The sequence below is a fragment of the Nomascus leucogenys genome, chromosome 17 (assembly GCF_006542625.1).
Source record: "Nomascus leucogenys isolate Asia chromosome 17, Asia_NLE_v1, whole genome shotgun sequence".
Lineage (NCBI taxonomy): Eukaryota > Metazoa > Chordata > Mammalia > Primates > Hylobatidae > Nomascus > Nomascus leucogenys.
Genome location: NC_044397.1, coordinates 78,424,754 through 78,439,939, shown reverse-complemented (window position 1 = coordinate 78,439,939; position 15,186 = coordinate 78,424,754). Strand labels below are relative to the sequence as shown.

Below are 15,186 nucleotides of genomic sequence, written 5' to 3'. Positions count from 1 at the left end.
ACTTGAGGATAACTGATGCTACAGCAGATGCCATTTCCTTAGGGTAAACCAGAAAGGAAGGGGTTAATAAACATGTAGCTCCACTAAATAACTGAAATACACAGATCACTATTCCCCATAAAATTATACTTTTATACTAATCTTCTGGGGTAGTAAAATACAATATGTAGATGCATACATAGTTTTTATACCTTAAATTTATAATATTGTCAAAATTATTACTTTTTACTTGGTTAGAAAATCATTACTATACCACCACATAAGCACTTGCAAGAATTCACCAGATACAATAATAAAACAAAAATGATGGTGATGTTACAATTAATTGTGGGATCAAGCACTATGCTGAGAGCCTTCCATAAATCACTTCACCTACCCCTCCCAATGACATTATTTCCATTTTATAAATGAAGAAATTAACTAAGCTAGTAAATGGTACAGCCAGAATTTAAATTTTTTAATTCTAAAGTCCATACTCTTGTTATTATGCTGTATTGTCTTGAAAGTGACATTTGTACATTAATTTGGCACATTTTAAGTATTTTTGAAATCAACTTTAAAGGTTTAACATTACATCATTAAATTGTTATATTCAGAGCAAAATGGCCTCTCTACATGAGATGTACTAGTTAAATCTTGCTTATATTGCTTATGATAGCTTTTTCTTCTCTAACTAACTGATTTTTTTAATAGCCAAAAAAGCTCATTTCAACCTAGAGTATTAGTAATACAATTTCCTAAATGTTTTCATATGTTTCCTAAATTGCAGATGTCTATCTTTTTATTTTAGATTGATCCTCATGGCCACAAGTCAAGTAGCTAATAGATAATTAATTTTATGTTATATAAGAGACAGGCATGTAAACACTAAACTAGCTCTGAGCGTTTGGAATAAGAAAACTTTTTTATTCCGTATTGATGCTAAAATATCAACAGGAAGACTTGAAGCCTCAAAAGGCCTTTGTTTATAGTTCAACAACATTCCTCTAAGACAATGCAATATACTACAAGCAAGGAGAAATATGAGGCAGAAGTTGATAACATATGGGATGTGCATAGAACTTCCGGTTAATGGAAGTTCCAAGATGTATAAATAAAAAACGATGTGTGAGTTGGTGGAAAAAACTGTAAGGCAAGTCAATTTTTTAATTAAAAAATTATGTAGCATAAACAATGCTAATGAGCCAAAAGTCCCAAGAGATTAGTATTGTATCTGCTTCATTTTAATGTTTCATTTACTTTTCATAAGTTACATCTACTCACTTGAAATATCTCAGGCAGAACCCTTTTTGTAAAATAGAGTTTTGAAGATATTCTTTGTCATTCTTCTCAATAGGTCACCATTTTCTACTCAAGTTGTCAATTTGAGGACAAATCACACACACACATGCACACACACACACACAGCCCTAAAATCTTTAAATGAATCACCAGAAAGTAAATACCTGGAAGTTCTTCATAAATTTCATCATCTATTGGTTGACTGCTTGTTGGTGGATTGCTTATTGGTAGAGGATGATCAACATCATCATATAATTCTCCTCTCTCATCATAATCCTCAGGAATAATATCAGATTCCATATCTATAAAACACATTTATGAAGTAAATCTTAAAAGAATGCAGAAGATATTTTTAAAACTATATAAATAAATGTAGCCCTACAAAGTAACAACAATATATATATGTTATGTCCTTAACTAAAAACATGTTTAAAAATTGTTTTGTAAATATGTGAATTTTAAAGTAAGCCAATTGGTACTTACAGAAAAGATGCTGTTTAAAATTTGAAGTGAGTGGTCTGTATTAATAACAGTCACATTCAAGTTGGTCATTCTCACAGAAGTCAATAAGCTTTTGTACATGAAAACCCAAACTACTCTGTTATTTAGTATTTAAAGACTGTGATAACTTGTTCAATTGATTTATCTTACCTTGCAATACAAATTTCAGCTGCTGTACCCATTCTTCAGCATCTTTGGGAGAAGCTGCTGTAAACTAATATAAAACAAACAATAAGAATGAAAATCACCACAGTAGAAATGAAAGGTACGTTGTATTCTTACCATTTCTTTAAGACTATTAGTAATTCTTTTCATGTCTATTGGAACTTTTCTTGCAAGGATGCTTCTCATAATGTGCAGTTAATTTTGACAAATTTATGCAACTGAAGCAGAGGATGATGAATTTCAAACTCTGATCAGCAGCTGGCAGCTGTGCAGGAAAAAAAGCTGCTTCTCTTCATCAATGTCAAAGACAGAACTGATGAACAAAATTTGCCCTTGACAATTAGAAGACACCCATGAATTTCTTTAGACTGCTGGATACAGTTTTCTTAAAAATGTTCTTGTCAGATTCCAACACACTACCTGACAACTTAATTAACTGGCTTTCAACTACAATCTCAGATATTTAAAACTTATTAAACATACATTCCATATTGATGCCTAGCTGATAGCTATTGAATTGCAGAGCTGATGTGTACCTTTACCTTCATTTTCTCCCACACTCCTAAACAATACAATATGTATTATCACTCTGATATTTTTCTTTTGATAATTTTACTCTTTCTGCTATGTAATTCTTTTGGAAGATCACCTAGTTCTATTAGATATAAATGCAACATGTGAAGTAATTGATAAATTATATATTCTCTTTATCTTTTTCAAGAAGATAGTGTTTGAACTAACCTGAAATTATTAAAAAATTCCTTTTATATGAATGTTCACTGCATAATGTATTTAAACACCAGTATTTTTATTATTGTTAACATGTCAAGAAAAGTATTAATCAAATGTTAATGTCTCTATAAATGAAATCAAAACATTTTATCAACTTAATTTCAAGGTAACATAAAAACTACAACCTGATATATACGTTTATCAGGAGCAGAGATTTCAAAACAGCAATCTTTCTTTCCATCCTTTCTTAGAGTGTTATTCATTCTGACACTGTAGCCATCTATTGCAAATTCACCTTTCTGTTGTTTGTCTGTTGAAGATAAAACCAGTTAGAATTTCATTTACTAAGTATTAATGCTCAATTATTTTTTATTTAAAATTTCTTCATCAATTCTTGGAAATAACATTTTTGGTCAAGTTGCTTTGGTAATATAATGGTTAGGTAATGTTTTTAGAAATCATTTTTAATTCTGAAACATGGAAGTATTAGGGATGATTGGACTTACAAGGAGGTCTGCAGATCATGGTCTTATTCAGAAGGAAGTATGGAAACATGACACTGTAGGGTAGGGAAAATCCAGGAACTAGAACATAGAACTTGCTGGACAAACCCACCACAAACCTGTGGCTCTTTCAGATTTAGTAGGCCAGCGGGAAGGTCTGTCCAGCTGAAAACTTGCTGGGCTTTATTTACTGTTATCTCCTTTCACCTACCCCTCCCCAGTACCACCACCAAAAAGAAGCTTCTGAAACAGAAGTTTTCTTTAAAAAAGGTCTCCTAACTTGGTACAAATTTATCTCTAATCTTACAAAGCAAACCAAAACTAAACTAAACTACTCATTACGAAAAAGATGTGAAGGAAAAAAAAACACTATGTGGATAAAGAAGAGTGGTAAAGCAAGTACAGAAGCATTAGTTACCAAAAAAAAAGAGGGAAAGTTTCTTATCCAGTCAGTGAACAGTTGAACTAGTAAAGCACATTTGAATCTCACATGATAAAGAGGCAAAAGATGATTAGAGCTTTGGTCAGATATTATTTTAAAGACAAGTAAAGTGCGAATATAACAAAGGACTTAATATTCTGAAACTGAAAATAAAATTAGTCAACCTTCCTACTTCACCCAGTTATACCATTTTGATAGAAAAACTATACAGCTACAGGTTTATTTCCTAGATTAACAAACAATATTAAAACCATGAGTAGGGACAAACTCTTTTTACTGAGCTCCAGGCAAATACAGAAATGCTTTCATGTTGTGGGGTGTGCTTTCTCAGTTCAGTGTACCAATAAAAGATATATCTCCTTTTCTCAAATACACAAGTTAAATGCTTAAAGTAACTAACATACATTAGGTCATAGAGATTATATCTTGTTCAAAATATCAAATGAGAAAAAAAACCTCAGTTCCTGGGAAACTCTAATCACATTTAGTCATAATTTACACCTCTCTGAATGTCTAAAGAAACAATCAAAGTTTATTTCATGAAAAAATTCTACAATAAACTCTATGTTTTTCACAAAAACTATACAATACTTTAAAGATTAGAGCAGCATTTCCAAAAGATATTAATAGGTTTCTGTGATCAAATCAATTTGGGAAACGTTTTGCTGAATTAAACAGAGTTAAGCGGTTTTGTTAGTTCAGGCCTTCTTGGGGACCTTAGTACATTTACATACTAATTAAACTTCTAAAAGAAAAATTTAGTATGTAGCATTTCCAAAAATTATTTGTCCGTGGAATCATTTTTCACAGAATATTTTATGGTCCTCCCAGGATATATTTTGTAAGACACCTAACTAGGAAACTATTTGGAAAAAGTATTAAAATGATAAATGGTTAAGCATGGTTGGTTCTTGTAAATTCTCAAAAAAAGACTAAATCATTCACTCACTCATTTGACAAATTGATACCGAGCACTTGAAACCAGCAGGCAGCATTATAGGTTTGCTGAGATAAAAGCTAGAACACCTTATCAGACCTTTCGCACCACCTTCCCAATGATCTACTAAATTGCAAAAGGAACTTAATGTTCACTATGAAAAGTGGAAGTAATGTGAGGCAAAATATCAAAGTCATATTGGACAATTTTGAGAGATTTCCTTAAACTCTTCAGAAGAAAGAGAGTTTTCAGGGACCAGATTTAGAGAAAGCTGCTCCCTTGCTGCGCAAGGGTTCAATTGCTCCACTCACTAGGTCCATCTGACCTAAACTCTATGCCTTCTACCTCCAATTTCGGTCTAAAATTCTCATCAGTGTAACTTGAATGGAGGTGGAAATGCATGAGGAGTGAGAGTCTACACCTGGAGATGTAAAATCAGCACTACAAAGATTCAGTTTGGAAGAGCTGAGGGGAACAGATCTTTCTGGGCCGGATTATCTAATAATCTAGAAATAAGACAATTAGGCCGCAAAATTAGGCAACCCCAACTTAGACTAGCAGATTCATTTTAGCCAAACCCCCTAGAAATATGCTATGGGGCTATGTATCAGAACTTCTGATACAGTCCAAGAGGAGGACAGTATCAGCCTCTACTGAGATGAACCAGAGAGAAGCCACAAATCCAATTCATAGGTAAGCATCTCAGATTTTATAGACATGTACTTGTTCGAGGATAAGAAAAGAGGAACAGCAAATACAGATGCCATAAAAATATTATGTAAAACAGAAACATAACATAGCACTTGAGAAGTAGAAAGCACAAGCAAAGTAGGAGAAATGGAAGTAAACTTTAGCCAACTGCTTTGCATATTTTATAAAAGTAAACAGATTCTGAAAGAGATGAAAGATGAAACAATGTAATATAAAATAAAAAGAGGAAAGGCTGAGACAAGTAGAAATTAAAATGAAACTGGCAAAATAAGGAACAAATGTGCTGTATAAGGAAGTGGAAAATGCAGCAGAAAAACAAATGATGTATTAGAAGTGATAAAAAGTAGAACTAACATTGTGGAAAATCAGATCAGATATACCTTCAAAAGCTCACTCAGCAGATAGAAAATAAGAATAAGGGGATGGGGAAGGGACAAAAGGGAGTATGATAAATATGGAGGGCTGACAAAAATACAACATAAGAAAAATGGGTTTTCTGGAAGAAGAGTAATAAATAAATGCCAATAACCAAAGACATAATATAACAAAAGAAAACTTCATTCCATCTATGAAAGACCTAACTTTGCAGAACAAAAGGTGCTGTTGTTTAACCAAGTAAAAATAATAAAAAGAAACTAATATCTAGACCTATCCAACTGATTGTTTGTATTTGAGGATAAACAATTATATAAACATCCAAGTCAGGTAGGGATATGGGTCCAGAAAGGTTGACGAGAACAGAGGAACTCACAACTCTTTCTAATAGCTTTTGCAGAACCATAACCATAAAGTAGCCATATCTCCAATTAGCCAATACAGGACAGGAAGTTCAAGACGTGAAATGGGCAGACATGGCTGTAAGACAACACTGTTCTTCTCCTTTCACATTAGTTTCTCTTCTGGAGAGGGAAATTTCATCATTGGTTAAGTCATAAGAATTTACATATAGATTAGTTCCACAATGCTTTTTGGGATAGTTTCAAGGATACTTGTTAACAAAATTATCAAAAATAGTAAAATGCCAATCAAATAGGAAATAAAGCTATAAAGTCCATTTACCCAGCACCGTGAAAGACTAATATTTTATCTAGGTGAACTTCACAAATAGCAAAAGCTTATTCCTTTAAGTGCCAAAACTTTTAAAAATATTAATCATTGTGATGGAAAGCTTTCTAAAATATATACTTCCCTAACTTTTCAAACAAGTCTTTTAAACATAACATTGTTTTCTTAACATAGTATCATTTTGAGTATTAGTTTTTATAACACACTGATGCCTTCAGAATTTTTGAGGTGTTTGTTCCTCTATTACATTTCTCTCAGCTTCTGTTTCACACTTTAACCTAACCTCTATCATGCTGTTTGAATGTAATGTCTACAGAACTGAAGGCTGCCAGGAAAAACTAGATAATGAAATCTATTATATCAGTAACTTAATTTTACACAATCCTAATTCAGCAGGTCCAAGGTAAAAAGCAGTTGGCTCTGATTTCCTACAAAACAAAATGCATAAGGCTAATAAGAGCAATTTCCTTCTACTTTTTCACTGGCGTTTAGGTTTACAGCTGTGTTCTGGGGTTTTTTTAAGCTGTCAAAAAGACAACTCACATTTACTGAGCTTCTATATGTCAAGAACTTAATAGAACATATCTCATATACACCTGGTAATAATTCTAAGCAATAGAAGAGACATATTATATTCCCAGCACTGATGGGAAAACAAACTTAAACCAATTTGCTCACGGTCACACAAATAGTAAACAGTAAAAGCCAGGACCCTAGGAAAGTCTGGTTCTAAAGCCTTGCTTTTTCAGCCATTTCACACTGCTTTCTAAAAAGGTGTTTCTCAAAGTATATTTTAAGAATCACCTATGTTAGAATCATCTTGGATGCCTGTTAACACAGAATTGGCTACCACTCCGCATTTGCTATATAGGAATCTCTGTGAGTGAGTCTAGGAAACCAAATTTTTAGCAAGCACCCCAGGTGATTTTGATACACACTACAACCACTGTCCTCAATACAACGTGAAATATACAAAATCACAGTAGAGAAGATAAATGTTATTTTGCATTTCGTCCTACAACTTAGGTCAAACTTTCTCAGCTTTCTTTATGGGTTCCTCCACCTCTGCCTATCTCTTAAAAAGCTATGATGCGTTGTTCTAAGTCTTGCTCTCTTCTTAACATTACACTCTCCCTGGGCAATCTCATCTAATTCCAAGAATTAAATTCCTATCGATATACTTGTGACTCATGATTCTCTACTTTTAGTTCATTTTCAAAACTGTATATCCAAATCTTCATCTGCTCACTATATATGTTTCATTTCTCAAATGTCCTATGGGCTCATTGAATAGAAAGTGCCCACAATGGAGATCATCTTATCCCCACTCCCAACACTTGTGATGCCAACAACTGTGATATTTCTTTTTTTTTTTTTTTTTTTTTTTGAGACAGAGTCTTGCTCTTTCACCCAGGCTGGAGTGCAATGGCGCGATCTCAGCTCACTGCAGGCTCCGCCCCCCGGGGTTCATGCCATTCTCCTGCCTCAGCCTCCCGCGTAGCTGGGACTACAGGCGCCCGCCACCTCGCCCGGCTAATTTTTTGTATTTTTAGTGGAGATGGGGTTTCACTGTGTTAGCCAGGATGGTCTCGATCTCCTGACCTCGTGATCCGCCCGCCTCGGCCTCCCAAAGTGCTGGGATTACAGGCGTGAGCCACCACGCCCAGCCGGTGATATTTCTTGTTGTATCCCCCATCTCAATAAATGGCACCTCCATTAATTCAAGCTCCCAAACCAGAAAACTGGGCACCATTTTTTATTTTGCCCTTACCTTCACCAACTGCCCCGACGTTACCCCCTACACTCCAATGCCACCTACCAAAATCTAAACAGACCTTCTATTTTTCTGGCAAATATACTTGCTTTTTCTCTTCTTCATTGGCTCTCAGAAAAATATGCTTAAAACACCAACCACTCTCATACCATTTTAAATATAGCATAAATATTGCAACCAAATAATTCCAAATCTTTTGGCATCCCTACAAGTTACGGACATTTATTATTTGGGGCTCCCCAGCATCCATGCATCTTCCCTATTTTAATTCCAAGATTGTCAGGGATAGGGCTTAGTTTTCCACCACAGAAGCTGAAGGGAGGTGGATTTTCCCTGTTCCAACTTAATCAAAGTGGATGCTCCAGACTGGAACCTAAATCTCAAGTAAGTAACAAAAGGATCAAGAGAGGGTTCAGAATCCATTCTGGTGGCAATGGCACTCACTGACTGATGGCAGTGCACGGTGGCAACATCACATGTCCTGGCTTGGCAAGGCCCAAGCCAGCAGTGTGTCCCAATAAGATTTTTCATGGATTATGCTCAAGATCCAGCCCCCTTACCTACCTTAGTTCTTGCTTGCTTGCTGAGCCTGTGTGCAGCATTCTTAGCAATTCTGAGAGCTGATATTTTCCTAATAATTTCCCTTTCTGCATAAACAAAGTTGGTTTCCGATGCTTATACCAAGAACACTAACTTGGCACAAATAGCTAGCAAACAAAAATATGAAATGTGTTCAGCAATATCTACTACTTATATTTAAGAAGGCCTTTTCCCCTCAGTGAATAACTTATTTCCACAAGTATTAATACTCATTAGTAGGGAAAAGAAAAATATGCCCATCAATACTAGACCTTGCCACTAAATTTTATCAAACTGATTAGCAAGATGCTCCAGCTCCTCAGTTAAAGATATATGAACATTCTCCTTTGGTTTATACAGCTTGCAGATGCCAATGCTCAATCAGCCACTTGAAATATATCTCTGGGGTTTTGTGTAGAAGTGAGACTAGATATCAAACCAACAACATTCGTGGTCATCAGACCCTTAGTAAAACTTAGTTTGTACCTGACTATTTCTGCATGTTGATGAAATCCTACTAAACATCAGATGTACATTTTAACTTCTATATACTGTTAGAGGGTCTCTTGGCCATAAAGGCAGAAAATAAAGGCATAGCTTTAATTTAATGTTTGTAATCCCAGCTACTCAGGAGGCCGAGGCAGAAAAATCGCTTGAACCCAGGAGGCGGAGGTTGCAGTGTGCCGAGATCATGCCACTGCACTCCAGCCTGGGCAACAGAGTGAGACCCCGTCTCAAAAAAAAAAAAAAAGTTTATTGTGATAAGTTTTAAAGTTAATACTTTCATATCAAAGACCCAAAAGTCTATAAAATTGCAATAATTTCTGATAAAAATAGAATTAATGGTTCCTATTTCTTAAGGAATAAAGATATCCTTCACATACCAGATGGAAACAGAATTGCAATTTAAATTTTTTAAATATCAGAATTCACTTACACATTTTACATATATCATCTTGATATAATTATAAAATTATATAATTATAATTATAAAATGACAGGATTTGTTTCTGTCAAATGAATCAGAAGAAAAAAGGTAAGCTTTTAAGGCTTTCTATTAAGTCGTTGTTACAAAACAAAAGAACTTTTAATTATACAAATATAAGTACTGTCACTATAACATATTCAAAACAATATTAAAAGAAATATGATGCTTTTTCAACATCAAAATATATTTTATAATTTTCAAACTTCAAAGAGAACATATATGTCCTCCTTTTTTCCTATCAATGGTGAAGTTGTGGAAAAGGGGAGAGCAGGGAGGTCAATTTCAATGAAAAATTTTATTTCTCTGCCAAGTTCTGAAAGTTTTGTTATCTTAAATTCTCCATATTAAGCCCAATTTTCTACTGACTTTCATTATATATTGAAAAGATATTACAATGAAAAAATTAAAACCACATGATGTAAGAAATAACCTTTGAATGACTTTGTAGATCAGGGCTACTTGTAGCTCCCATTTACTAGACGGTGCTAGTGTATTCTTTAATCAGGTTTCGGCAAAAGCCCTGAGAGGAGGTACTAAGAACTGACAATCCCCTCCTTAAAAATGGGGAGAGACTAGGTTCATATCATAATGTTGATTCAAGATCATATAGAAGATAAACAGAAAAAAGGGAAATAAAACACAATAGTTTAGAACAGGTTCCTAAATGGGCCATCACTTATGGGCACCTTGGAGGGGTTGGTAATAATCATCAAGTTGTAGAAAAAGCATAACTTTGGAGGCAGAGAGATCTGCATTAAATCCTCGCTCTGCCTCTCAACAGCCCTGTGTTGACCTCTCTTGTTTAGACTACTTTGAAATCCTGCTAAATGGTCCTGTTGACCCAGACTCTATCAATCCCAATCCATTCTCCATAATCCTATTACAATTACTTCCTAAAAACCAAATCTGGTCATACAATCCTCTGCTTAAAGGTCATAAATAAATAAAATAAAATCTTTAGCAAGGCCCTTATTCTCAGAAGGTTCTTATCAACCTGGTCTAATCCACTTCTTTAGCCTTACGTGCTCCTTCCCCTCACTCACTCTAAGCTTCAGCCTTCATTCCATCTTTGATCCCATCCACAGTCTTTCGCAACTCAGAAAATCTGCTATTCCCTTACCTGGAAAGCCCATTTTACCCTTCTTCCCTGTCTTAGTCTGTTTATGCTGCTATAACACCCAAAACTGGGAAATTTATAAACAACAGAAATTTATTTCTCACAGTTCTGGGAGCTGGGAAGTCCAAGATCAAGGCACCAGCAGGGTCAGTGCCTAGTGAGGGCTGCTCTCTGCTTCAAGATGCCACCTTGTTGCTGCATTCCCCAGAAGAGTTGAATGCTGTACCGTCACATGGTGGAAAGGCAAAAGAGGGGTTCCACAGCTCTCTCTAGCCTTTTTTATAGAGATATATTCCATTCTTGAGGGTAAAGCCCTCATGCCTTAATCACCTCCCAAAAGCCCCAGCTCTTAATACAATATCCTTGGGAGTTAATTTCCAACATATGAATTTTGGAGGTGCACATACATTCACACCATAGCATTCAACCAACGAACTCCTACTCATTCTTTCAGGCCCAGTGAAGTGTTCTCTCCACCAGGACATCTTCCCTAACTTACCTAGGCAATTAGTTTTACCTCATTTGTGATCCAAAGATACCTTATTTAAATTACTTACTGTATGGCACTGAAATGGTCAGTTTACTTGCCCAGCTCCCTCTTCCAACCCCACAGCATCCTTCCCTCTCTCACTGATATCCACAAAACCCAAACTGTGAGCACCTCTAAGGATCTTTGGATCCTCAGTGCCTACTAGCTAACAAGTGCCTGAAAAAATATTTATCAAATTTAGAAAAGGAATGAGTAAGTGAATGAATGAATGAATGAATGACTTGAAGGACATCTGAACATCTAGGACCTAAGAATTTTGATGAATAAGACTCATGACAATCAAAGGAAAAGGAAGGAGATGAAAGGATGAATAAGATTTCATAAGGTGTTAAAACATATACTATATGTATTTGTTACTTAAGGGTCCCAAATGGCTATAAATAATAAATACAGACAATATTTATTGGTACAATGGTAAGTGCATTATTTACCCAAAAGGTTGGAACTACTCTTTCTAAGCCATTACTATCTTGATAGGTCAATATGTTTTTTGGCACACACAGTATGGTAGAATATGTGAACTAGGTATCTGTCAAACAGTAACAAAGCACACTTTAACCTAGTAAGTGGTGTCAACTCCTTCTGTGCCTTATAATCCATTTATCTAAATCCTACTTAGTTGGAGGGTTATAGTTCTCATATATCTAGATATGAGTTCTTCCCATTAGGTAAATGGTTCACACATACAGTAAACAAGGCTATAAAAAATCGTATCTAATTTCACAAAAGAAAAAAATTATTTGACATATTTTCCTGGTAAGAAAAAGATATAAAGGAAGGAAATCAGGATCATGCCAAACAAGTAATTAAAAACTGCTTAAAGATAGACCTGTTTTTGGAGTCCCTTAAAAGAGAGGAACTGGCTAAGAATTTCAAAGGAAACCACCAGTAGAAAAAAGAACCACTAGAAACAAATCTAAAATTTCACTGGAAACAGGAGGCTGCAAAGTAAAAGGGAAAAATTTAAGGAAATACAGGCCACATCTTCAAACATCAACATGAAAAAGGAATGCTAAAATGGTAATTTTTTTAAAGTGGAAGTGTCAGAGGCATTTAAACCAGTGCAACTCCGTCTTGAATAGGGGCTGAGTAAAATAAGGCTTTGGCCTATGGGGGCTGCATTCCCAGGAGGTTAGGCATTCTTAGTCACAGGATGAGATAGGAGGTTGGCACAAGGTACAGATCACAAAGACCTTGCTGATAAAAGGATGCAGGAAAGCAACTGGCTAAAACCCACCAAAATCAAGATGGTGATAAAAATGACCTTTGGTTTTCCTCACTGCTCATTATATGCTAATTATAATGTATTAGCATGCTAAAGGACACTCCCACCAGTGCCATGATAGTTTACAAATGCCATGGCAACATCAGGAAGTTGCCCTATATGGTTTAAAAAGGGGAGAAACCCTCAGTTCTGAGAACTGCCAACCTCTTTTCAGGAAAACTCGTGAATAATCCACTGCCTGTTTAGCATATAATCAAGAAGTAACAATAAGTGGAAGCAGCTGAGCAGCCTATGCTCTGCTTTGCCTATGGAGTAGTGATTCTTTTGTTTCTTTACTTTCTTAATAAACTTGCTTTCATTTCCCTCTATGGATTGGCCTCAAATTCTTTCTTGCATGAGATCCAAGAACCCTCTCCTGGGGTCTGGATCAAGACCCCTTTCCAGTAACAGAAATGACAGAAAGGGCTAAATGGATCACAAAGTAGTTAAAATGCAAATTACAAACAATGTTACTACCATTAGGTCTCATCAAATAAGAATAAAAATGAACTCAGGAATTCAAGATTGCAGTAAGCTATGATGGCACCACTGCACTCCAGCTTGGGTGACAGAGTGAGGCCCCCGCATCTCTAAAAAGAAAAAAAAAAGGAATGTAACTAATATCTAAATAACTCTAATTAATATGTTTTCATTGAATATGTTAGTGTTTGAAGTAAATATTAACACGTTCTGGGTTTTGAGGAAACTCTTGCTAATCTTTGACCTAACCATTGCTATACGCCAGTCAGGACTAGAAATAGAGGAAACACTGACATTAGTATTCATTGATTCTTAAAGAAATTAGAAATGAGAAGCCTAATTGAATCAAAGTCACAAGGATCTGAAATCTCCCTCCCCTGGTCTGGTGAAAAAGAGGATATTTTGTGGAAGGCAGTATCTTGATCTAAATTCACAATATCATACAAAACTATATTTCTGTGATCTATGATAATCATAACTGAACTTGGACTCTAAATTTTCTGACCTGCTTCACTACTGACCCTTAGCAGAAGAAAGAAAGATGCTTGTTTATAGCTGTTTACAGTTTACACTTCACTGATGCCATTACTACATTTGAACATACTGTAAATCAGTGATGGAATGCAAACTAGCTACTAAATAAATTTGTTAATCTCATTAGCCAAAAGGTAAGAACAACTTCCAGCATTATGTAAGTATTTCAGACTTATCTGAAATATGACAATCTTACCTGCATGTTTTTAGAACAGGGGAAAAAAACTCTAAAAACTATAAATAATGTCAAATAAAACATAAATTTCCAAACAACATTGATAACAATTCCAAAGGAAAGCTTACATTCAGTGATACTTTTGCCTTTTTCTTCTTAAAGTGTCCTGTCTGGAAATGAACATTATCTATTTTGATACAACCTTTACTTTATAATATTCAACTCCTAGCCTGTTTTCCCTAGAATAAAACAAAACTCAGAAAGCTTACAATGTTTAAAATTCATTATTTGGTGGCTTTATTTGTTCAAATAACAAACTTAAAATTATGTGAACTACAACTGAGAGATTAATTAACGATGAAGTTGTAAAATGTATCCTATTATTTCTAAATTAATGTAGTGACAATAGTGATTAAGAACATGGACTCTAACCATATTCTCTAGGTTAAAATCCCAAATTTGAGCTGGGTGCAGTGGTGTGCACCTGTAATCCCAGCTACCTGGGAGACTGAGACAGGAAGATCACTTGAGCCCAGGAGTTTGAGGCTTTAGGGTGTGAAGACTGCACCTGTGAACAGCCACGGCTCTCTAGCCTAGGCACCAAGACAAGACCCTGTTTCTAAAAACAAAGGAAAAACAAATTCCTGGATCTGCCATTTTCCAACTCTGTGACCTTGAACAAGTCACTTAACCTCTCTGTTCTCAGTTTTCCTAAAAGTCAAATTAATGGTGCTAATAATAGTACCTACAGAGTTATTGTGAGCTAAACAAGTTAACATAGCTAACGTACTTAGACAAAGTGCTTAGAACAGTGCCCAGTATATAGTAAATTCTATGTACGTGTTTGCTGTTATTCCTTAAATCTATAAAGGGAGCTCAGAAAGGTGCTGTTCATATTTAATTTTATCTAATTTTATTTTAAAATATTTAAGAAAAATAATCTATTTTCTGCCATTGAAACTCTCACAACCCTATGTTCTTAACTTTTCTAGAAATTCTACAACAGTAGGTGGGATAATAAATATTCCCTAAGGTGAAAGGCCACACAGATTAAAGTTATTTTACTCTCTTTTCTAATTCAATACAACACAATTGTTTTAGCTCTGAGGGCATTCTGGTATTTGGAGCATTTGTCAAGTAATGAAATGAATCACAAATTAGATTATAATTGTTATAATTCTCAGTTATTATTTGTCTTCAGTTTATTCTGTAACCAAAAGAGGGGGAAGGGATGGCCAAAAAATTCTTATGCAATAGTAGTTGATATAATTGAACACCAACATTACCTTTATCACTTCCATAATAATAGAATACTGTTTTACTGAGAGCACACCACCGTTTCTGCCATTCAAATCCCAGAAAGCTGTGATCTGCAATAAAGAAGGGAA

At 35.1% G+C, this 15,186-nt stretch overlaps 1 protein-coding gene across 2 annotated transcripts in view; it reads right to left on the bottom strand.

Moving 5' to 3' along the window:
• Positions 1-15,186, bottom strand: part of SKAP2 (src kinase associated phosphoprotein 2) — a 200,400-nt gene that overhangs the window by 57,252 nt on the left and 127,962 nt on the right. For both annotated transcript variants that reach the window (XR_004026389.1, XM_030796056.1), the window contains exons 6-9: positions 15,085-15,168; positions 2,865-2,989; positions 1,933-1,996; positions 1,446-1,583 (exon numbers count right to left, since the gene is read on the bottom strand). Coding sequence is in view for 1 of the 2 variants with exons in the window: in XM_030796056.1 (XP_030651916.1) it covers positions 1,446-1,583; positions 1,933-1,996; positions 2,865-2,989; positions 15,085-15,168 (411 nt within the window). In the remaining variant the exon portion in view is untranslated. The remainder of the gene's footprint in view (positions 1-1,445; positions 1,584-1,932; positions 1,997-2,864; positions 2,990-15,084; positions 15,169-15,186) is intronic.